Source organism: Electrophorus electricus, chromosome 4 (assembly GCF_013358815.1).
Source record: "Electrophorus electricus isolate fEleEle1 chromosome 4, fEleEle1.pri, whole genome shotgun sequence".
In the NCBI taxonomy this organism is placed as follows: domain Eukaryota; kingdom Metazoa; phylum Chordata; class Actinopteri; order Gymnotiformes; family Gymnotidae; genus Electrophorus; species Electrophorus electricus.
This window is the reverse complement of record NC_049538.1, coordinates 16,778,400-16,800,714: the sequence shown is the minus strand read 5'-3', so window position 1 is coordinate 16,800,714 and position 22,315 is coordinate 16,778,400. Positions and strand designations below refer to the sequence as shown.

The 22,315-nt window shown below is 38.9% G+C and overlaps 1 protein-coding gene across 5 annotated transcripts; it reads right to left on the bottom strand.

Moving 5' to 3' along the window:
* Positions 1 to 289: 289 nt before the first annotated feature.
* prx (periaxin) lies at positions 290 to 21,089 on the bottom strand. Of its 5 annotated transcripts, XM_035524911.1 has the most exons (9): positions 21,002 to 21,089; positions 16,585 to 16,629; positions 15,573 to 15,604; positions 15,117 to 15,172; positions 14,729 to 14,835; positions 14,277 to 14,397; positions 13,933 to 14,098; positions 13,411 to 13,604; positions 290 to 13,288 (listed from the first exon to the last, which is right to left on the bottom strand). In XM_035524911.1, the coding sequence occupies exons 7-9, from the start codon at positions 14,093 to 14,095 to the stop codon at positions 1,025 to 1,027; spliced, it is 12,621 nt and encodes a 4,206-aa protein (XP_035380804.1). In that variant the 5' UTR covers positions 14,096 to 14,098; positions 14,277 to 14,397; positions 14,729 to 14,835; positions 15,117 to 15,172; positions 15,573 to 15,604; positions 16,585 to 16,629; positions 21,002 to 21,089; the 3' UTR covers positions 290 to 1,024. The 5 variants fall into 5 exon arrangements, with proteins under 5 accessions (XP_035380804.1, XP_035380800.1, XP_035380802.1 ...); XM_035524907.1 differs by lacking the exon at positions 14,729 to 14,835; XM_035524909.1 differs by lacking the exon at positions 14,729 to 14,835 and having other exon boundaries at positions 13,933 to 14,095.
* Positions 21,090 to 22,315: the final 1,226 nt, after the last annotated feature.

The following is a 22,315-nucleotide window of genomic DNA, read 5'->3' as shown; positions in this document are numbered from 1 at the left end:
ATTATGCCACCCTTATGCTTGTAAAATAGGTAACGCTTTTAATATTAATGTTATTGTAACTGCTAGTTACTGCAATTTATTTTGAAATTATTACTGAAATTGCCTTGTATTTTTATTTGCACTATTTTCCTCTATTCTGTCTTTAACATACTCTGAGTCTTTTGATGTGAGCTACTGCTTAGACAAATTCATTGTAAGTGGTACCTTTTTTTTTCTAATTGTGTATCCTTTGCTGCAGTTCTTTCATGTACTAGCGAAGACTGGTGATAATGACAGAGAAAACTGTAAATAGTTATGAAATATTAATATTTTTATTACAGGTCACATTGTCAATACTGAACACCTTACAAATATACAGTAATATTGCTACGTGTTCATTTTAGGTTGTATGCTTAACACAAGTGTTAATACCAGGTGATATGCCACATGAAGACTTTCACACTCAGATATGTTTTACTAAAATTCTTGGATTCATTTCTAAATTTAAGTCCTTGGCACTACAAATATTTTTTGTCAATATATGTACAGTTTAATTGAGTAAGTATGAAATGATTACTATTTTTTATTTTCTACTATTACAAGGAAAACCAAAATGCTTAAAAAGGGAAAAAAAAAAGCTTAGAAAGGAAAAGAACTAAACTGCCTTAAAGTACAAAATTAAGCCAAAGCATTCATATCATTTAAATGTAAGAGAATTCAAATTCTACCCACATTTGTGTATAGTTATATTATCTACAGTAACACTTTTGTATGAATGTGTGGTTTAAGATTATTAGCTATCTTTGAAAGTGTTCCAGGTCCATTTAAAGAATAATATGGACTGGTAAGTGGCAACTATATAAAAATACTTATCATCTACAATATATTTTGACTTTATGTCTTTGTCAAAACATTTCCAATGCTGAAAAAAAGATTAAAATAAGAACAACAACACACACACACACACACAAACACACACACGTGTGTGTGTGTGTGTGTGTGTGTGTGTGTGATATAAAACACATATTAATTAATTGCCCTAAATTCACTCACTCCAGTGTGCAGTTGATCTGCTGATTTTTGATTCAGTTACTGAATATTGTGATGTCTTAGTTACTACAGTAAGTGCCCCCTCCTTTGTTGTAGTGACTGTATGCTCTGACGTCTCTGAAGTCTCCTGTGTCGAAAATTTGTTTTTTGGCATTGTCGTGTAGAAACCTCCTGAAGCCTCTTTGCCTGAATACTGTAAAGAGGACTTGCTTCCCTTTAGAGATTCTTCTGGTGTCATATGAAAGATACCAGTTGAGTGGGGGCTAAGAAGTACTTTGGGTACTTTAAACAAAGTTGTATCTTCTTTTTCTTCCCTTTTCTGACTGCTGCTTCTACCATCACCTTCATATTCATGTTCTTTTTGGCAACAAGTCTTCTCTGAGACAAAACCAATCGAAACCCTGGGTATGGGGGACTCAGACCCCTGCCTTTCTGATAACATTTCTGTTCTGGCTTTTGAAGACACTACACCACAACTTTCATTCTCCTCCTCACCCCTCGTCTTGAAACCAGGACAATACATTTTCCCTGGTTCAGTTTTTGTCACTTTGTCTTCAGGTGAGTTTGCCTTTCTGTCAAGTTTCATACCAATTTCAAAGTCTCCCTCATGTCCCAGATCTTTTGAGTATGGTGAGGAAAACTCAACTTTGTGCAACTTTAACTTTCCAAACATTCCTTGGTCACCATTTCCACCGATGCCTGTTCCATCATCTGATCTTGCTTGGCTTACATCAAATGATCCTGTTTTTCCAGAGAAAAATGCTTTTGGCAAATTAAATTGGCCTTTTTTTGACTTTCCTTCTGTTTTAACCATTTTAATATTTGCCATTTTCTCATCTCCCGCTTCTGCACTTGTTTCACTAGTTACTTTTACAGAGCTTTCTGTTTGTGAATCAATCAAAACAAATACTGCTTTCTTTACTTTTGGCATAGGAGGGCCCTCATATTCTATTTCAGGATCTGTGGTAACTGAACAAGCTTTTACCTTTGATGATTTAATGTTTAACTTGGTTTCAGGAGAGCTTACAGAAGGCAGAGCCACACCAGACTTTGGAATTTTAGTGGTGGAACTCATCTTTGTATTCTCTATATCATCACTAAAATTATCTTGGGAAGTTCCAATGTCAAAGTCTAAATCTGGAAGCTTTGGTGGTTTTATTCCAATATTAGGCAATGAGAATCTATTACCCAAAGCAGCATCTTCCATGGTGGGTTCTGTAGATGTAGCTGTTTCTTGGCCTTTATTGCTTACTGAAGGACCAGCAATCTCTATTTCAGGCAGTTTGATATTACCAAAGCCTGTATCTATTTTGTCTGCCTTACTCATTTCTGTCTCCTGTCTAGAAGTCTTAACTTTTGGCATTCCAATGTTTGGCATTCCACCCCTATGCTCACCGGATAACATTTTAAATCTCCCTTCTTCTTCCACCTTGGTTTGGTCATTCTTGATATCAACTGATGGAACTGTCACATTTGGTATTTTAATATTGGGTATTCTGAATGTACATCTCTCAGTTTCTAAATCTGGTGCCTCTGTGTCTCCTGTTTTGATTTTAGGAACAGATTTGTCAACATTTACCATCTTTAATTTTCCACAGTTTACGTCAGCTTCAGGTTTTGGAGGACTGAAAGCCCCAGTAATAATATTGGGGAATGATATCTCTACTGTTGGCACTGAGATTTTAGGCATTGTGGGTTTGCTACCTTTACTTTCACATTCATATTCAGTAGAAGCTACGTGTTTTCTTTCCCCATGGGATAATGATATATCTAACTTTGGTATTTTAATGTCTGTAATCTTTAAGTTTCTTCTTTCTTCAGCATCCAGTTTTGAGACACTAACTTCTCCATTTTCCCCACTTGAAAGTGACATTTCCACTGCTGGCACTGTAACTTTTGGCATCCTGAATTTTTCCTTTCCACCTTTCTGTTCTACCCCAAGTTCTGCTGTGTCAGTGTCAATGTCCCCTTGGGGTAGTGATGTATCTACTTTTGGCATTTTCAAATGTGGTATTTTTAATTTATCATTTTCATTTTTGACATCTAAAGAACTGGAAACAGCTGATGCATCATGTTTTATCTTTGGTAAGGCAATATCCAAATCAACATTTGGAATTGATATGTCAATAGTTGGCATTTTTGGAATTTTTAAGTTACCCTCATAATCCTTGATATCTGCCTCAGACACATCAACCTCAGTTTTGGGCAATAATGCCTCATGTTCTGGTGTATCAGCTGCTTGCAATGATATCTCAACTAATGGTATTTTGACTTTTCCTTTTGTATCTAAAGTGGCCTTATAACTACTACTCCTCTCTCCTTCCACTTCAAATGCAGCATCTACTTTTGGGATATTTACTCTAGGAGTGGATATTTTAAGTTTGGGTAACTTGAGCTTGTATTTATCTTTGTCCTCAGGGCCTTCTGCTTTAATTTCTGGTTTCGAAATGTTTTTTTCACACATTTTAATGTGTGCTTCAGCATCTGTTCCCCTTATATCTACATTACTTTTAGATATGCCAAAAGAAGGCATTTTCATGATTGGTGTCTTAACCTTGACTTTCATTTTTCCATCACCATCTGTTTCTAGACATGTTGATTGCATTTCCATATCCAAATCAGCAGATAAGACAGGAAACCCTACTTCTTTGTCTCCACATTTAAATTTTCGACCAAATGTTGGAAGTGAGATTTTTGGCATCTTTAGAGTCAGATCTTGGCCTTCAAAACTTGAACCAGATGATGGTCTGCTGCCTTCAGCTTTGAGAAGTTTGATATCTTCTCTATCATTTACTTTTCCTTTTGGAAGCCCAAAGTCAAGAGCAAAGTCAACTTTAGGTGCTGATATGTCAACAGTAGGTAGCTTCACAGTTGGTAACCTTATGTTTCCCCCAGTACTTCTGTGAAGAGTGGCATCAGGCATTATATTGCCTTCTATTTCTGGCCCTTCAAATTTTATTTCAGTCTCTGGTGATTTCTTTTTTGGTAGAGAAAGTTCAACCATAGGCAAATTAAACTTTCCCCCTTTACTACCATCAACGTCAAGGTCAGCACTGCATTTTCCTATTCCTTTTGGCAATGAAATATCAATATCTGGTATGCCAATCTTCTCCCCTTTGATATCAGGTGCCTCAATAATGATTTCACCTCCTGTTGTTTTCATTCGAGGTAACGAAATATCAAATTTGGGCATTTTAAACTCGCCTCCCTTTTTAGTTTCTCCTTCAAGGCTGATATCCCTTTCAGTCATATGCTTTGGTAGAGACAGCTCAACCGAGGGCATGTGAAACTTGCCACCTTTGATCTCAGGACCTTCCACCTTGATTTCACCTCCAGGTGACTTTAATTGGGGCAAAGAAATATCAAGCTTTGGCATTTTGATCTTTCCTCCTTTTCCAGAATGTCCTTCAATGCCAATTTCTCCTTCAGCCTGTCCTTTTGGTAATGATATGTCAAAGGATGGCAAGCTGAATTTTCCACTTTTGACATCAGGGCCTTCAACATTAATCTGACCCTCTGGCAAACTCAGTTTTGGTGGGGAAATGTCAACTTCAGGTGACTTTAACTTGGGCAGAGACAAATCAATCTTGGGCATTTCAAACTTTTTCCCTTTCCCAGATTGTCCATCAACATAAACATCTCCATCCACTTTTCCTTGAGGTAGAGAAAGGTCTATAGATGGCATACTGATTTTTGGACCTTTAGGCCCTGCAACATTTAGGTGTATGTCTGGAGATTTCATTTTTGGTAAGGAAAGATCCACATCAGGCAAATGAAACTTTCCGCCTTTACTACCGTCAACTTCAAGGTCAGCACTGCATTTTGCTTTTCCTTTTGGCAATGAAATGTCAATATCTGGTATATCAATCTTCCCCCCTTTGATATCAGGTGCCTCAATACTGATTTCACCTCCTGTCGTTTTCATTCGAGGTACAGAAATATCAAATTTGGGCATTTTAAACTCACCTCCCTTTTTAGTTTCTCCTTCAAGGCTGATATCCCTTTCAGTCATATGCTTTGGTAGAGAGAGATCAACAGAGGGCATGTGAAACTTGCCACCTTTGATCTCAGGACCTTCCACCTTGATTTCACCTCCAGGTGACTTTAATTGGGGCAAAGAAATATCAAGCTTTGGCATTTTGATCTGTCCTCCTTTTCCAGAATGTCCTTCAATGCCAATTTCTCCTTCAGCCTGTCCTTTTGGTAATGATATGTCAAAGGATGGCAAGCTGAATTTTCCACTTTTGACATCAGGGCCTTCAACATTAATCTGACCCTCTGGTAAACTCAGTTTTGGAGGGGAAATGTCAACTTCAGGTGACTTTAACTTGGGCAGAGACAAATCAATCTTGGGCATTTCAAACTTTTTCCCTTTCCCAGATTGTCCATCAACATAAACATCTCCATCCACTTTTCCTTGAGGTAGAGAAAGGTCTATAGATGGCATACTGATTTTTGGACCTTTAGGCCCTGCAACATTTAGGTGTATGTCTGGATATTTCATTTTTGGTAAGGAAAGATCCACATCAGGCAAATGAAACTTTCCGCCTTTACTACCGTCAACTTCAAGGTCAGCACTGCATTTTGCTTTTCCTTTTGGCAATGAAATGTCAATATCTGGTATATCAATCTTCCCCCCTTTGATATCAGGTGCCTCAATACTGATTTCACCTCCTGTCGTTTTCATTCGAGGTACAGAAATATCAAATTTGGGCATTTTAAACTCACCTCCCTTTTTAGTTTCTCCTTCAAGGCTGATATCCCTTTCAGTCATATGCTTTGGTAGAGAGAGATCAACAGAGGGCATGTGAAACTTGCCACCTTTGATCTCAGGACCTTCCACCTTGATTTCACCTCCAGGTGACTTTAATTGGGGCAAAGAAATATCAAGCTTTGGCATTTTGATCTTTCCTCCTTTTCCAGAATGTCCTTCAATGCCAATTTCTCCTTCAGCCTGTCCTTTTGGTAATGATATGGCAAAGGATGGCAAGCTGAATTTTCCACTTTTGACATCAGGGCCTTCAACATTAATCTGACCCTCTGGCAAACTCAGTTTTGGTGGGGAAATGTCAACTTCAGGTGACTTTAACTTGGGCAGAGACAAATCAATCTTGGGCATTTCAAACTTTTTCCCTTTCCCAGATTGTCCATCAACATAAACATCTCCATCCACTTTTCCTTGAGGTAGAGAAAGGTCTATAGATGGCATACTGATTTTTGGACCTTTAGGCCCTGCAACATTTAGGTATATGTCTGGAGATTTCATTTTTGGTAAGGAAAGATCCACATCAGGCAAATGAAACTTTCCGCCTTTACTACCGTCAACTTCAAGGTCAGCACTGCATTTTGCTTTTCCTTTTGGCAATGAAATGTCAATATCTGGTATATCAATCTTCCCCCCTTTGATATCAGGTGCCTCAATACTGATTTCACCTCCTGTCGTTTTCATTCGAGGTACAGAAATATCAAATTTGGGCCTTTTAAACTCACCTCCCTTTTTAGTTTCTCCTTCAAGGCTGATATCCCTTTCAGTCATATGCTTTGGTAGAGAGAGAGCAACAGAGGGCATGTGAAACTTGCCACCTTTGATCTCAGGACCTTCCACCTTGATTTCACCTCCAGGTGACTTTAATTGGGGCAAAGAAATATCAAGCTTTGGCATTTTGATCTTTCCTCCTTTTCCAGAATGTCCTTCAATGCCAATTTCTCCTTCAGCCTGTCCTTTTGGTAATGATATGTCAAAGGATGGCAAGCTGAATTTTCCACTTTTGACATCAGGGCCTTCAACATTAATCTGACCCTCTGGTAAACTCAGTTTTGGAGGGGAAATGTCAACTTCAGGTGACTTTAACTTGGGCAGAGACAAATCAATCTTGGGCATTTCAAACTTTTTCCCTTTCCCAGATTGTCCATCAACATAAACATCTCCATCCACTTTTCCTTGAGGTAGAGAAAGGTCTATAGATGGCATACTGATTTTTGGACCTTTAGGCCCTGCAACATTTAGGTGTATGTCTGGATATTTCATTTTTGGTAAGGAAAGATCCACATCAGGCAAATGAAACTTTCCGCCTTTACTACCGTCAACTTCAAGGTCAGCACTGCATTTTGCTTTTCCTTTTGGCAATGAAATGTCAATATCTGGTATATCAATCTTCCCCCCTTTGATATCAGGTGCCTCAATACTGATTTCACCTCCTGTCGTTTTCATTCGAGGTACAGAAATATCAAATTTGGGCATTTTAAACTCACCTCCCTTTTTAGTTTCTCCTTCAAGGCTGATATCCCTTTCAGTCATATGCTTTGGTAGAGAGAGATCAACAGAGGGCATGTGAAACTTGCCACCTTTGATCTCAGGACCTTCCACCTTGATTTCACCTCCAGGTGACTTTGATTGGGGCAAAGAAATATCAAGCTTTGGCATTTTGATCTTTCCTCCTTTTCCAGAATGTCCTTCAATGCCAATTTCTCCTTCAGCCTGTCCTTTTGGTAATGATATGTCAAAGGATGGCAAGCTGAATTTTCCACTTTTGACATCAGGGCCTTCAACATTAATCTGACCCTCTGGCAAACTCAGTTTTGGTGGGGAAATGTCAACTTCAGGTGACTTTAACTTGGGCAGAGACAAATCAATCTTGGGCATTTCAAACTTTTTCCCTTTCCCAGATTGTCCATCAACATAAACATCTCCATCCACTTTTCCTTGAGGTAGAGAAAGGTCTATAGATGGCATACTGATTTTTGGACCTTTAGGCCCTGCAACATTTAGGTATATGTCTGGAGATTTCATTTTTGGTAAGGAAAGATCCACATCAGGCAAATGAAACTTTCCGCCTTTACTACCGTCAACTTCAAGGTCAGCACTGCATTTTGCTTTTCCTTTTGGCAATGAAATGTCAATATCTGGTATATCAATCTTCCCCCCTTTGATATCAGGTGCCTCAATACTGATTTCACCTCCTGTCGTTTTCATTCGAGGTACAGAAATATCAAATTTGGGCCTTTTAAACTCACCTCCCTTTTTAGTTTCTCCTTCAAGGCTGATATCCCTTTCAGTCATATGCTTTGGTAGAGAGAGAGCAACAGAGGGCATGTGAAACTTGCCACCTTTGATCTCAGGACCTTCCACCTTGATTTCACCTCCAGGTGACTTTAATTGGGGCAAAGAAATATCAAGCTTTGGCATTTTGATCTTTCCTCCTTTTCCAGAATGTCCTTCAATGCCAATTTCTCCTTCAGCCTGTCCTTTTGGTAATGATATGTCAAAGGATGGCAAGCTGAATTTTCCACTTTTGACATCAGGGCCTTCAACATTAATCTGACCCTCTGGCAAACTCAGTTTTGGTGGGGAAATGTCAACTTCAGGTGACTTTAACTTGGGCAGAGACAAATCAATCTTGGGCATTTCAAACTTTTTCCCTTTCCCAGATTGTCCATCAACATAAACATCTCCATCCACTTTTCCTTGAGGTAGAGAAAGGTCTATAGATGGCATACTGATTTTTGGACCTTTAGGCCCTGCAACATTTAGGTGTATGTCTGGAGATTTCATTTTTGGTAAGGAAAGATCCACATCAGGCAAATGAAACTTTCCGCCTTTACTACCGTCAACTTCAAGGTCAGCACTGCATTTTGCTTTTCCTTTTGGCAATGAAATGTCAATATCTGGTATATAAATCTTCCCCCCTTTGATATCAGGTGCCTCAATACTGATTTCACCTCCTGTCGTTTTCATTCGAGGTACAGAAATATCAAATTTGGGCATTTTAAACTCACCTCCCTTTTTAGTTTCTCCTTCAAGGCTGATATCCCTTTCAGTCATATGCTTTGGTAGAGAGAGATCAACAGAGGGCATGTGAAACTTGCCACCTTTGATCTCAGGACCTTCCACCTTGATTTCACCTCCAGGTGACTTTAATTGGGGCAAAGAAATATCAAGCTTTGGCATTTTGATCTTTCCTCCTTTTCCAGAATGTCCTTCAATGCCAATTTCTCCTTCAGCCTGTCCTTTTGGTAATGATATGTCAAAGGATGGCAAGCTGAATTTTCCACTTTTGACATCAGGGCCTTCAACATTAATCTGACCCTCTGGTAAACTCAGTTTTGGAGGGGAAATGTCAACTTCAGGTGACTTTAACTTGGGCAGAGACAAATCAATCTTGGGCATTTCAAACTTTTTCCCTTTCCCAGATTGTCCATCAACATAAACATCTCCATCCACTTTTCCTTGAGGTAGAGAAAGGTCTATAGATGGCATACTGATTTTTGGACCTTTAGGCCCTGCAACATTTAGGTGTATGTCTGGATATTTCATTTTTGGTAAGGAAAGATCCACATCAGGCAAATGAAACTTTCCGCCTTTACTACCGTCAACTTCAAGGTCAGCACTGCATTTTGCTTTTCCTTTTGGCAATGAAATGTCAATATCTGGTATGTCAATCTTCCCCCCTTTGATATCAGGTGCCTCAATACTGATTTCACCTCCTGTCGTTTTCATTCGAGGTACAGAAATATCAAATTTGGGCATTTTAAACTCACCTCCCTTTTTAGTTTCTCCTTCAAGGCTGATATCCCTTTCAGTCATATGCTTTGGTAGAGAGAGATCAACAGAGGGCATGTGAAACTTGCCACCTTTGATCTCAGGACCTTCCACCTTGATTTCACCTCCAGGTGACTTTAATTGGGGCAAAGAAATATCAAGCTTTGGCATGTTGATCTTTCCTCCTTTTCCAGAATGTCCTTCAATGCCAATTTCTCCTTCAGCCTGTCCTTTTGGTAATGATATGTCAAAGGATGGCAAGCTGAATTTTCCACTTTTGACATCAGGGCCTTCAACATTAATCTGACCCTCTGGTAAACTCAGTTTTGGAGGGGAAATGTCAACTTCAGGTGACTTTAACTTGGGCAGAGACAAATCAATCTTGGGCATTTCAAACTTTTTCCCTTTCCCAGATTGTCCATCAACATAAACATCTCCGTCCACTTTTCCTTGAGGTAGAGAAAGGTCTATAGATGGCATATTGATTTTTGGACCTTTAGGCCCTGGAACATTTAGGTGTATGTCTGGAGATTTCATTTTTGGTAAGGAAAGATCCACATCAGGCAAACGAAACTTTCCGCCTTTACTACCGTCAACTTCAAGGTCAGCACTGCATTTTGCTTTCCCTTTTGGCAATGAAATGTCAATATCTGGTATGTCAATCTTCCCCCCTTTGATATCAGGTGCCTCAATACTGATTTCACCTCCTGTCGTTTTCATTCGAGGTACAGAAATATCAAATTTGGGCCTTTTAAACTCGCCTCCCTTTTTAGTTTCTCCTTCAAGGCTGATATCCCTTTCAGTCATATGCTTTGGTAGAGAGAGATCAACAGAGGGCATGTGAAACTTGCCACCTTTGATCTCAGGACCTTCCACACTGATTTCACCTCCAGGTGACTTTAATTGGGGCAAAGAAATATCAAGCTTTGGCATTTTGATCTTTCCTCTTTTTCCAGAATGTCCTTCAATGCCAATTTCTCCTTCAGCCTGTCCTTTTGGTAATGATATGTCAAAGGATGGCAAGCTGAATTTTCCACTTTTGACATCAGGGCCTTCAACATTAATCTGACCCTCTGGCAAACTCAGTTTTGGTGGGGAAATGTCAACTTCAGTTGACTTTAACTTGGGCAGAGACAAATCAATCTTGGGCATTTCAAACTTTTTCCCTTTCCCAGATTGTCCATCAACATAAACATCTCCATCCACTTTTCCTTGAGGTAGAGAAAGGTCTATAGATGGCATATTGATTTTTGGACCTTTAGGCCCTGCAACATTTAGGTGTATGTCTGGAGATTTCATTTTTGGTAAGGAAAGATCCACATCAGGCAAACAAAACTTTCCGCCTTTACTACCGTCAACTTCAAGGTCAGCACTGCATTTTGCTTTTCCTTTTGACAATGAAATGTCAATATCTGGTATGTCAATCTTCCCCCCTTTGATATCAGGTGCCTCAATACTGATTTCACCTCCTGTCGTTTTCATTCGAGGTACAGAAATATCAAATTTGGGCATTTTAAACTCGCCTCCCTTTTTAGTTTCTCCTTCAAGGCTGATATCCCTTTCAGTCATATGCTTTGGTAGAGAGAGATCAACAGAGGGCATGTGAAACTTGCCACCTTTGATCTCAGGACCTTCCACACTGATTTCACCTCCAGGTGACTTTAATTGGGGCAAAGAAATATCAAGCTTTGGCATTTTGATCTTTCCTCCTTTTCCAGAATGTCCTTCAATGCGAATTTCTCCTTCAGCCTGTCCTTTTGGTAATGATGTGTCAAAGGATGGCAAACTAAATTTTCCACTTTTGACATCAGGGCCTTCAACATTAATCTGACCCTCTGGTAAACTCAGTTTTGGTGGGGAAATGTCAACTTCAGGTGACTTTAACTTGGGCAGAGACAAATCAATCTTGGGCATTTCAAACTTTTTCCCTTTCCCAGATTGTCCATCAACATAAACATCTCCATCCACTTTTCCTTGAGGTAGAGAAAGGTCTATAGATGGCATACTGATTTTTGGACCTTTAGGCCCTGCAACATTTAGGTGTATGTCTGGAGATTTCATTTTTGGTAAGGAAAGATCCACATCAGGCAAATGAAACTTTCCGCCTTTACTACTGTCAACTTCAAGGTCAGCACTACACTTTGCTTTTCCTTTTGGCAATATGTTGTCAATATCGGGCATGTCAATCTTGCCCCCTTTGACCTCAAGTTCCTCAATACTGATTTCACTTTCTGCCATTTTCTTTTCAGTTAAAGACATGTCAAATTTGGGCATTTCAATCTTTCTTCCTTTTCCAGAATGTCCTTCAATATTAATTACTTCTTCAGCTTGTCCTTTTGGCAATGATGGATCAAATGATGGCATTTGGTGTTTTCTTCCTTTGACTTCCATTTCTCCTTCTGGTAATTTCACTTTCAGAAGTGAAATATCTGGGTGAGACAACTTAAAGTTGCCTCCCTTTTTAACCTCAGCCTCAACAGAAACATCTCCCTTAAGCTTTTCCTTTTGCAATGATAGTTGAGTTGATGGTATGTGAAATTCCCCACCTTTGATTCCAGATCCTTCAACAATGACTTTGTCTTCAGGAGAGGTTACTTTTGGAAGGGAGACATCTAATTTGGGGGGTTCAACTTTTTCTCCAGTAGTTGTAAGTCCCACATCAGCAATATCTTTTTTAGTTTTCTTTGGTACAATTGATGGACCACTAATGCTCAAATCTGATATTTCAGTACTGGATATTGAAATGTCAATTTTTGGGAGGGCAATCCCTGTCTGTTTATCCATGGATCCATCTTTCTCATCTCCAGCTTTCCCTTTTGCATCTAGACTTAGTTTTGGTAGTGATCTATCAACTTCTGACATGCTAAACATCATTAATTTCACATTTGGATCAATTGTTTCAGCATCCTTGACTTCAGGACTTTCTGTAGTCATTGGGATATGCACGTCCACATCTATATTTTGTGCAGCAATATCAACTGTTGGCGTCTTTAATTTTGCTTTCTCAGATGCTTCCTTTTTTGTGATTGCATCTCCATTAACTGGATTTGAGTGACAGGAGAGTTTTAATTTTGGCACTTTGATATTTGGCATTTTCATCTTGCTATCCATGCTATCTAAGTCTGTCTTAGGTGTTTTCACTTTAGTTTCTTCTACTTTACTTTTGATGTCTACTTTAGTGTTAGGTACACTAACTTCATTTTTGCTTTGTGGCATAATGAAATCAAATTCCACTGAAGGAGGTCTAAATTTGGCATCAGCATTTTTTAATGGCACAATATCTTCTAATGATGGAACTTTTGATTTTTTGTGCTGAGGAAACTTTAATGCAAACTTTGGGCTTTTTTCTTTGACTTTAATCTTTGCCCCAGACATTTCTTTCTCTCCTCTTGGTGTCGAAATATCTGCAGAAACCACTTCCGCACATCCTGCAGCAGATTTTGCTTTTGTCCTTGGAAATCTGAGTTTCCTTTTTTTCATGCCACTGGTGATCACTTCTAGTTCTCCCAATTCCTCTGCAAAAGCTTTCTCATGTTTACTCAGCTTAAACTTTGGAAATGCAAACTCCAAATCAGCAGGATTTATGTCATGTGTAGCTGGTGAGCTTTCAATGTCCAATTCTATTGTATCTCTGGCTCTCTTGTTCTCTTTCAGTCTTTTCAGTCCAAATCTCCCTCCTCTTTTCTTTTTGACTTTAAATGGCTTGACACTTTTTACACTCTGCAAAAAACATGAATATACAAGTATCAAGAATGAGAATAATTACACTTAAAAATGGAAAATGTATGAGAAACACTGCATATTTTTAATTACATTTAAAATGTATAGGATAGTGGTTTTACCATTCTTTGTATCTTTGCTGTAGGTCCTTTTAGTTCAACATTTGATGCACCTTGACTAGCACTGTCATCAATTTGAAATACAGTCCTCTTCAAGAAGAATGACACTTTGTAAGGTTCTGCACATTGAAGGATCTTCAGTGCATCTTCATACTTCACATTATCAAAATACACCCTTGCACTAAGCAACTGATCTCCTACAAGAACAAATAAAAATCAGTCACACGTAGTTCAAGCAAACTTGGGTTTTCACAGCAAAACACACAAGCAAATGAATAATTGCAAACAGGATTTTCTATGATGGAGATTTTGCCATTTTTGGTAGACTTAGGATCAGCATAAAGAACAATTTGGATTTTCATTTCACTACATAATTAAAATTTAGAGGTTGTTTTATGGACATTCAGAGAAGCATTTATCCAAACAGCAGATATATTTTCAATACATTGTATGTGATATTAAAATATCTCAGTATATTGTATGTGATATTCCATCTTGTGTAATCAAGCATCATGCTCTTTTCACCTTTTTGGAGGCTTAGCTGTTTTGCTGCAGGGGAGTCTTTGAGGACTTCTTTAATGAAGATACCCCTTTCCCCTCCACCCACCACACTGTATCCACTGGCTCCTGCCTCAGCCTTTGTCTCCATCACAACCTCCATTAATTCTGATTCTTTATTTTTTTCCATCTGCTAATTAAACCAATATTTTATAAACAGATAACTTGCTGTTAAAAAAAAAAAAACTACAGAATTTTTCAGTCAAAGAAAGGATGGTTTGTAATTTTACTATTAAAACAAATGAGTATTGATAGGGACATGCTGTGCACTTAAGTGCACAGTTATGAACATGATTAAGGTTATGGCTTACCACAGATTCACTCTTCTTCTCTGGAGGATCCACGACTGTAATAGCTAAGTGACTATCTGCTATCTGGCTTCTCTTTTAACTGACAACTTGCCTTAGTTCTGCATGGTTTCTCTTTCTGAACCTGAAAAAAGTTGTAAATATAGCTTACTGATCCCCAAGGGGATGTTTGGGTTAAACAGTAGACCAAACCGCCAAATGTTCTCAGACAAAAAAAAGACTACAAATTATTCTTTCACATTCTGCAAAAGAGACAAAAGATTGCAATATGTACATAAGATGCTAGAGACAAACTGCTAGCTGTAAGAAACTGCATGCAAACATTATCTGCCATATCGAATCTTCCAATAATATTTTTCAGTTTGTTTATCTCTGTTTGAACATCTAATGTTGTCCTTTAGCATTGTAGTGCTATTGAGTTCTAAGAGGGCGATTCTGCTATAACTGCAACTCACGGCTCTTTTTGGGCTGTCCTATTTATCTACAGAGATGCAGTAATTCAGGCTAAGCCGGGGGACAGAGGAGGCCTATCTGACTGGGGGCACTGTCTTTTGTGTTGTACCTGTTCAAAGACAAACAAAATAAGCAGCAGCAAGTAGCATTAGACAAGCAAGTGCCAGTTCCAATTTTGAGGATCATAATTCAGTCAATGTTTTGGTTCTGTTTCAGTTATTAAAGACAGAATGCTTATTTCACCCAGGTGTATTAGGAACTGGCTGGGAGTCCCTGAGGACTGGACTTAGTCCCTCTGAATTGTATATTGGCTCATATACACAAGGAATTAATGATGTTGGACAGGGTTAGGAGCATTGAGAAATATGTGACTGGCTGATGTGTACTCACAACTGGATCTTTGGCCTGTGGATTTTCATAAACATCTTCCAATTCTCTGACTGACTCTGAAAACAGAGAACACTATATGATCAGATGTGAGGTCATTTAATCAAGTGTAATAAAAAAGGGAATAGAAAAACAGGTTGTAATCAGTATTTTACATAGTTTTAAGCAACATAACAGTTTTATCAGTAAGTGAATAATACTGTCTGTAAGAATCAGTGATCATTTCTATTGTTTTGGCCCTGTACTCAAGCATATTAGATATAAAATGAAACAATGACTAGCAGGTGGAGAATGTTCAAGGGAATTAACAACTGTTTCGGAACTGAACCATAGTAACTATTGGAGTTATTTTTAATACAGTATCCTTTTGTCAGAGAACTTGTAACATGATTACAGATGAGCAAGAAATAAGTTAAGGAGTCAGGTTACTTTCAATGAAGGAAATAAAAGTAGACTCACAATTTAAGAAAAGCCTTTTTTTTTTCTTTTTCCTAAGACAGAAGGCAACAGTCAAATATTCATCTTCAATAACACTAATGACAACCTGGGGGAATAAATAGGGGAAGGTGAAATGAGAAACAGATGTGCTCAGTGATTAGTTAGTGTGTGTTTGGGACCTGTGAAGTGATTTAGTACTGTGATTGGTAGGTAAGTGTGTGTGTTCTTGGCTGGGTGCCAACAAGATCATGACAGAACTAGAGTTAACAAAAAGCAGTGGTGTGCAGTGCATAAAGCAGCTATCCTTTTGCATACCACCCCCCACCCAAAAAATGTATACAGGGAGTTGGCCAATCTCACCGAATTAGAGTGAGATTTTCATTGAAGGGTAACAGCCTTGAAAATGCTTTTTAATTAGATATGCCATAAATTTTGTCTCACTGCGGGTTGTTTTTTGTTTTTGTTTTTGTTTTGTTTTGGGGTTTTTTGGCCAGACAATCCATTTTTTAGTTCTATGTCCTCTATTCAGAAGAGCACTTCACAAACACCTATTTGTCCTCCTTCTGGAGTGAATTTGTAGTTGCTTTCTATTGATCAATATTATTTTAGAGAGTCACATGTGTCAAAGCAAATACCTTGGTATTTCATTGTTTTAAAATAATGCCTCACCAGCTAACCACAGTAGCGTGAAAATATGAAAAATAGTGTGAAAATATGAAAAATGCTTTCTATACTCTATGCCAGACTGCATACTGCATGTAGGTGCCAATGGGGCATGTAAAACATTAATTTATATGACAAAATTCTAGAATTAGTGACCTCTGTTAAGTAAGTAGATAGGTTATAGTTGTAATTTTGTGTGTTGTAGTGTCATATCCCTGTCCCCCATATGTTTGCATTTGGGAGTGTGATGTCTCATTACAAGGGTAATTAAAGCGGCAACACTAGTCTCAAATTTAGGCACCAACTGAAGCTAGCAAGCTAAGGTAGCATGTACATGCACAGTGATGCTTTATTAATAATGCTATAATACCTTCTTCTGAATGCTGAGAAGGGTCAGGCTGCTATATGCCAGCCTCTGTAGTGAAAATCAAAAATGTATTTGGTCAGAGTTCCTTTCATTTTGCTAATAGACTTACATTGTACAGCTCTTGAAAATATCACAAAAAGAGGCCTGTACATTTAAAGCATTTAACTGACACTTTTCATAGACAATGTCAAGATTATCTGTACTCCATCAAATTGGAAAAAAAGGTATATATAAATAAAATCAAATTTATCCAGATTTTAATGTCATTATTCATTTTGAGGGCAGTAATCTGAGTACCCCTTTGGTTTCATAGCAATCGGCAGAAAAATTCCTTCTACAACACGGCCTGGCCGTGGCACAAATTAATATAGTTCCAGTCAGTTACAGAACAGTAAAAATATGGACCTGTAATACTGTAAAATGTACTATCAGGTTTGGTAATTCAGGTTTGTAATTTTATTTGTCATGACACACATCAGTAGTTCAGTTGTATCACTCTTAATATAAACATGGCTGTGTGAAACTCAACTCCTCTCCAGTTTCCAGAATTTCTCAGCAATTCTACATATGTGCTGTTATTTGGTCTGTGGCACTACAGAGAATGCAGTGCCACACCCTGCTGCCTGCTGTGGATCAGGTTGATCACACATTCAGGACTAATGATGTTCTCTCTTTCACTCTCTCTCTCTCTCTCTCTGAGTATTTCTCATTCCACACTTGGATACAGTATCAGGTGACTGTCCCACTCTTATGAACACATTACTGGCATTAACAAACCCATTCACTGCAGAGCTATAATATTTAATGAGTTTACATTCAACAACCTGTTGGTAAAGATAAACACCAGGTGCCCACAGCATGTGATCTTTCAGCTTTGTGTGCCAGGTGCTCTGAATATTTCAAATACATTAAATTGCATTATGAGAAACCTTCTACTCACACTGTGCTGCAATGAACATGGTTGAAATAACAAACTTATGCCAGAAACATGCATTAATTTCCTTTGTTTAAAAAACTTGTTGGAATGTTAGTCAAACAGTGCATCTCTTTTCTTGTGTAGATGCACATACTACCTAAATAAGAAAAGAAGACATAGTGGTATGATCTTGACCAGACAGCCCTGAAAGTCTGTTTACAGAAGGGCTGTCCAGTGTACATGCAATGTGTGCATGTATATTTGACTGACTGAAAAAGTCAGCTGCACTCATGTGATGTTGCTCCCAGAGGAGGGAAAGTAGGAATGCTGGAGGTCATAGCTGATCTTTATATAGCCTTGGACTGCCCTGACCCACATCTGCCTTCAAGCCAGTCAGCCTTTAAGACCATGCTTGTGTTCAGCTCTTGCATGTGTAAACACCATTAGAGGGCAGTTGTAGCTTAGGGGGAAGGGCTTTGGGCTATCAATGGGAAGGTTATGAGTTCAAGTCCTGGCTCTATTATGCAGCCACTGTTGGGCCCTTTGCTCCTGTGCTCTGACCCTAGCCTCCAAATATAAGCTGGGATATGCAGAAAACCTTTTCAATGTACTATATATGTGACAAATAAAGGCATTCATCATCTTGTCAGCAATATACAAACCTGCTGTGTAATACCAATAATCAGTGGTACTGTTGGTAATTTTTTTTATGATTGCAGAATATACAAGTATTCTCTAAACAATGTTGGATGGTCAAAATGAATGACAAAAAGTAATGAAAAAGTTTAATCATTTAAGAAAATTGTGGTTTAAGCTTTGAGACTCAATAATGAAATGTTTCTGAGATCTTTTGTTGTATGCACTCATATCAGCTCAACTAATACAAACAAAGATCAAGTTTAAACATACCATCATTCTCTATGCCATTCAAAGTGCACAGTGAAAACTGATTTACTATTGACTAATCAAGTCAGTAGTTACAAGGATAGCAGATTTAAGAAGACTAATTTAATTGGTATAGATTCACCACAGTCACAAGACCAGTGAAGATGAGAACAGGCACTGTAAATGAGGCTAATAACTGTGGACAAACAAAATATAGTTTCTCATTCCTGACCTTGGTGGATGAACAGCCTTTGCCTAAACACACATATAAACTGTGCCATCAGATACAGCGATCTGATGTAAGCAATACTATGCTAATTGCTATTCTCGTAAACATTACAAAAAGGCTGTAGGTGCATTGTGATTGTGTAACAAATGTAACAAGCCCATGTAAGGCTCAGAGTAAAGGTCAGTTTTGGTTGTTGTCAGTTCTCTGTTTATAAGGTGACTGAGGAGACACGCTCCCACCGGCATTGCTAAAATTCTCAGAAATAGTCTGCGGCCCTGTAGAGACGTGGACTGAATCTATACCTACTAATGGAGCTCTCTATAGATCTGGACAGCTCTGCAGAATACATACAACTTTTTTTCTAACTGTCATGTAACTTTCACAAGATTACATTTTTAGATAATAAAGGGAGATGACCTCATGGACAGTTACCTCCTGGGGTGCCATCCGGAAATGTATCATTGTAAACAGGAAATTGGGATGTTTCAGGAGACAGACATATGTGTGTGTGTGTGTGTGTGTGTGTGGGTCAACAAGGTCCACGTCAGATGCTAGGGAACCAGGGAGGGCAATCTGATGAGAAGTGGCCTACTGGAACAAATACAAGACACTTATGAATGAGTGGGGAATAGAGGACTGGAATGTTACTATGCAAGCAACCCCAGTTTGAGGGGGTATATGTGTTCCAAAATCTGCAAGTGTCATCTACAATCACTTGAGATTGACGAGGTACAGCACTGAGGAGCCAGGATGACAGGTCAGAGGGGAGATATCATCATCTCTGCACCCTGAACTTGGGAACCAAGACCCAAAGAGTCTATGCTCAAGATCAGAAAATCAAGGCTAAGATGAACAGACTAACAAGCTGTAGCAGACTACCAAGACCAAGTGAAGCATCTGAAAGGCTGCTGGAAACATCAGGAAAAAGGAACACAAGAAGCTCGAGAAATACCAAGGAGGGTGAAGGTAACTATGGTTTTCCCTGAACTTGGGAACCAAGACTCAATGAGTCCATGCGTTAAGATCAATACCAGAAAATCATGGCTAAGCTGAACAGACTACCAAGACTATGTGAAGTACCCGAAGGGCTGCTGGAAATAGTAGTAATGTGTTTTTTACTCCTATTGAAACACACTGTAGTGAAAGATAGAGGGAAAGGGGTCACTATGAGGCATTCATACATAGCATTGACATCCATCTATAGACTGTCAACAAGTCTTGGTTCTAAACTTCCCTGGTTTTCACCCTACAAAAATATGCCATTGGGATCACACACTATGAAGCATCTTACACTTATGCGAGCAGCAAAAGGAGAAGCATTCAGGACTTTTTTCATTTCTATAATATCCTAGTCTCTTTTGGGAATCCAGTAACGTGATTTTTTATTTTATTTTTTTTGTCCACATTCATCTTCTGCATCAGTACCTGGCTTCAGCACAGTGACATTCTAAATAAAGAAAAACCATTGTGTGTAAGCAGTATTAAGCTATATAGCTCCTATTTGCATTCAGAGAGCAGGAACACACCCCTGCCTTCCCGTGTTTCTCCACACAGTGCTATCTTAGCTATGGCATTCTGGACCATAAACAGGACCCTGAGACTCAGGTCTTATGACCAGAGGCTGCAGCTGTTGTCCCTCTGTACACCCAATATAGATACAGCTCATATACACAATCACACACATACTTGCATACTTGGATCCCAAGTCAGATGTGCGAATGACAGCAGTAGTCTACAAAGAAATTCCAAAATGTTCTGTGCACACTGGGCCACTACCACTATGATATTTTCAATTTTCAACAGTTAATTAAAAAAAAAAATTAATTAGGTGAGGGTTTCCAAACCTAGTCTTCTCAGACAGACCAATTTATTTTTTTAGTTTAGCTTCCAACACACCTGTACCAGGTATTCAGCATTCTTCATTGTTTGGGATAGAGCAAAAATGATGGGTCTCCGAGGGTTATAAAATGATCAGACAACATGACCCATAAAAACTTTAATATGAACACCAAAGAACCATTGGAAAATGTACCAAATTGCCCTATTAGACTGTAAATCTTAATTTATAATGTAAAAGTATAAAGCTCTATATGTGTGCTCCTTGAAAACCTTGTATAGAGGCAAATAATTCAGTTTTGATGGATACATACATTGATGTGCAATTAATAGTTATTTACCAGATCATTACAGACTGCTGAGGTGTAGTTTGTTGTTTAAATGATTGTCCACAGCTAAATTTGCAACAGTTGTCATCACAGAACTAGAGATGTTTGCCAGGTTAGAGTTCAGAAAGTTGTCTTCTTACTAAAGTCAGTGCTGAGAGAGAACAGAGCTCCAAGAAGAGTTACCTTTCCGGAAAATCTGAGAAAATATAACCAACTGGTACCTACCTTGTTCAATGCTTCCCCCAGCAATTGAAATAAGATTAAATCAGTCTGCGTCAAATCCCAAATGACACACACTCTTGCTCTCTGCCCTCTGCTGCTAGTCAACCTACTCCAAAACTGAGCTAATGCTGGCTAATCTAGACCAGTCTAACAGCCTATTTTAGGGTAGGCACTGAGCAAGCCAATTGGAAGATTGGTGGATGCCCCTTGTAGGGAGGGAACAGGGGTGAGAAGGGGAACTGAGAAGAGGGAAGGGTCCAACTTGGACAAGATCATGTCAGAGTGTAGACTCTTACTGAGACACAAATACTCTACTAGCATGACATAAACAAGAGGCTGACTTTTAGTCATGCTAACCTTGCTGAAATTCTCTGCTGAGTCAGTAATGCACCAATCACAGATCACCCCAGCTCCAGTCCATGACAGCAAAGTGAAGATGTCAGTAGCCATTTTTAGCCCTTGGAGACAAAAATGAAAACAACACAATGTGCTTTATGGTTTAGCATAGCTTTTTTGAGTCCATCAGCTGCTGTTTTGGGCTTATCACCTGCATGTTTTTGCTGAACATTGTTCAATGTGATCTGTCCAGTATAAGGGTGTCCTCTATCCGAGACTGTTTCTGTAGGCGCAGAGCCTATCCTGAAACAGAACACTTGGGTAATACCTAGCCAGTCCAAATGGGTAATGGCTAAAGTTCTTTAGCCCACTGCATGACACACATGCTAGTGCTATTAGTGCATGTTCAGAGGATGTGGCCAGCCACACATGGCCGAGGACAGCTGCATGCTTTGTTGAAACTCTTCTTTGTTGCAAGACATTAAAGTTGCTTTTGGTCTGGTTTGCAGGATAACACAGGCGGTGAAGTGAACGGGGTTCCTTGACATATGCTGGGGTGTCATGTCTGTCCATTAACAACAGAGCAAGGGATTATAGCCCAAAAGCACTAGATTGCAGAGGTAGATGTAGAGAAGAAAGACCTCATGTGACAGGACTCACATAACTCTTGGTGAACATATAATTGGGGGTCTCTGTATGCATCTAAGTACAATGGGATTCAATTTTTGAATGCAATTGGCCTTCCAAAATACCCTTTTGTACTCTAAATCACATGGTAAGTGCATACTTCCACTCAGATAAACAAACCTATGTGACAAAAACATTTACTGTATCTGCTGTAGATCTTCAAGGTCAGATGTTTCCATGAAGTAAGTTGGAAACACAAACATGCATAGACCCCAGCAAAAAATGGAGACTGTAGACTGCACAGTTCAGCATAGAAGACTATCTGGCCAGCACATCCATACCCACCTGCACAGG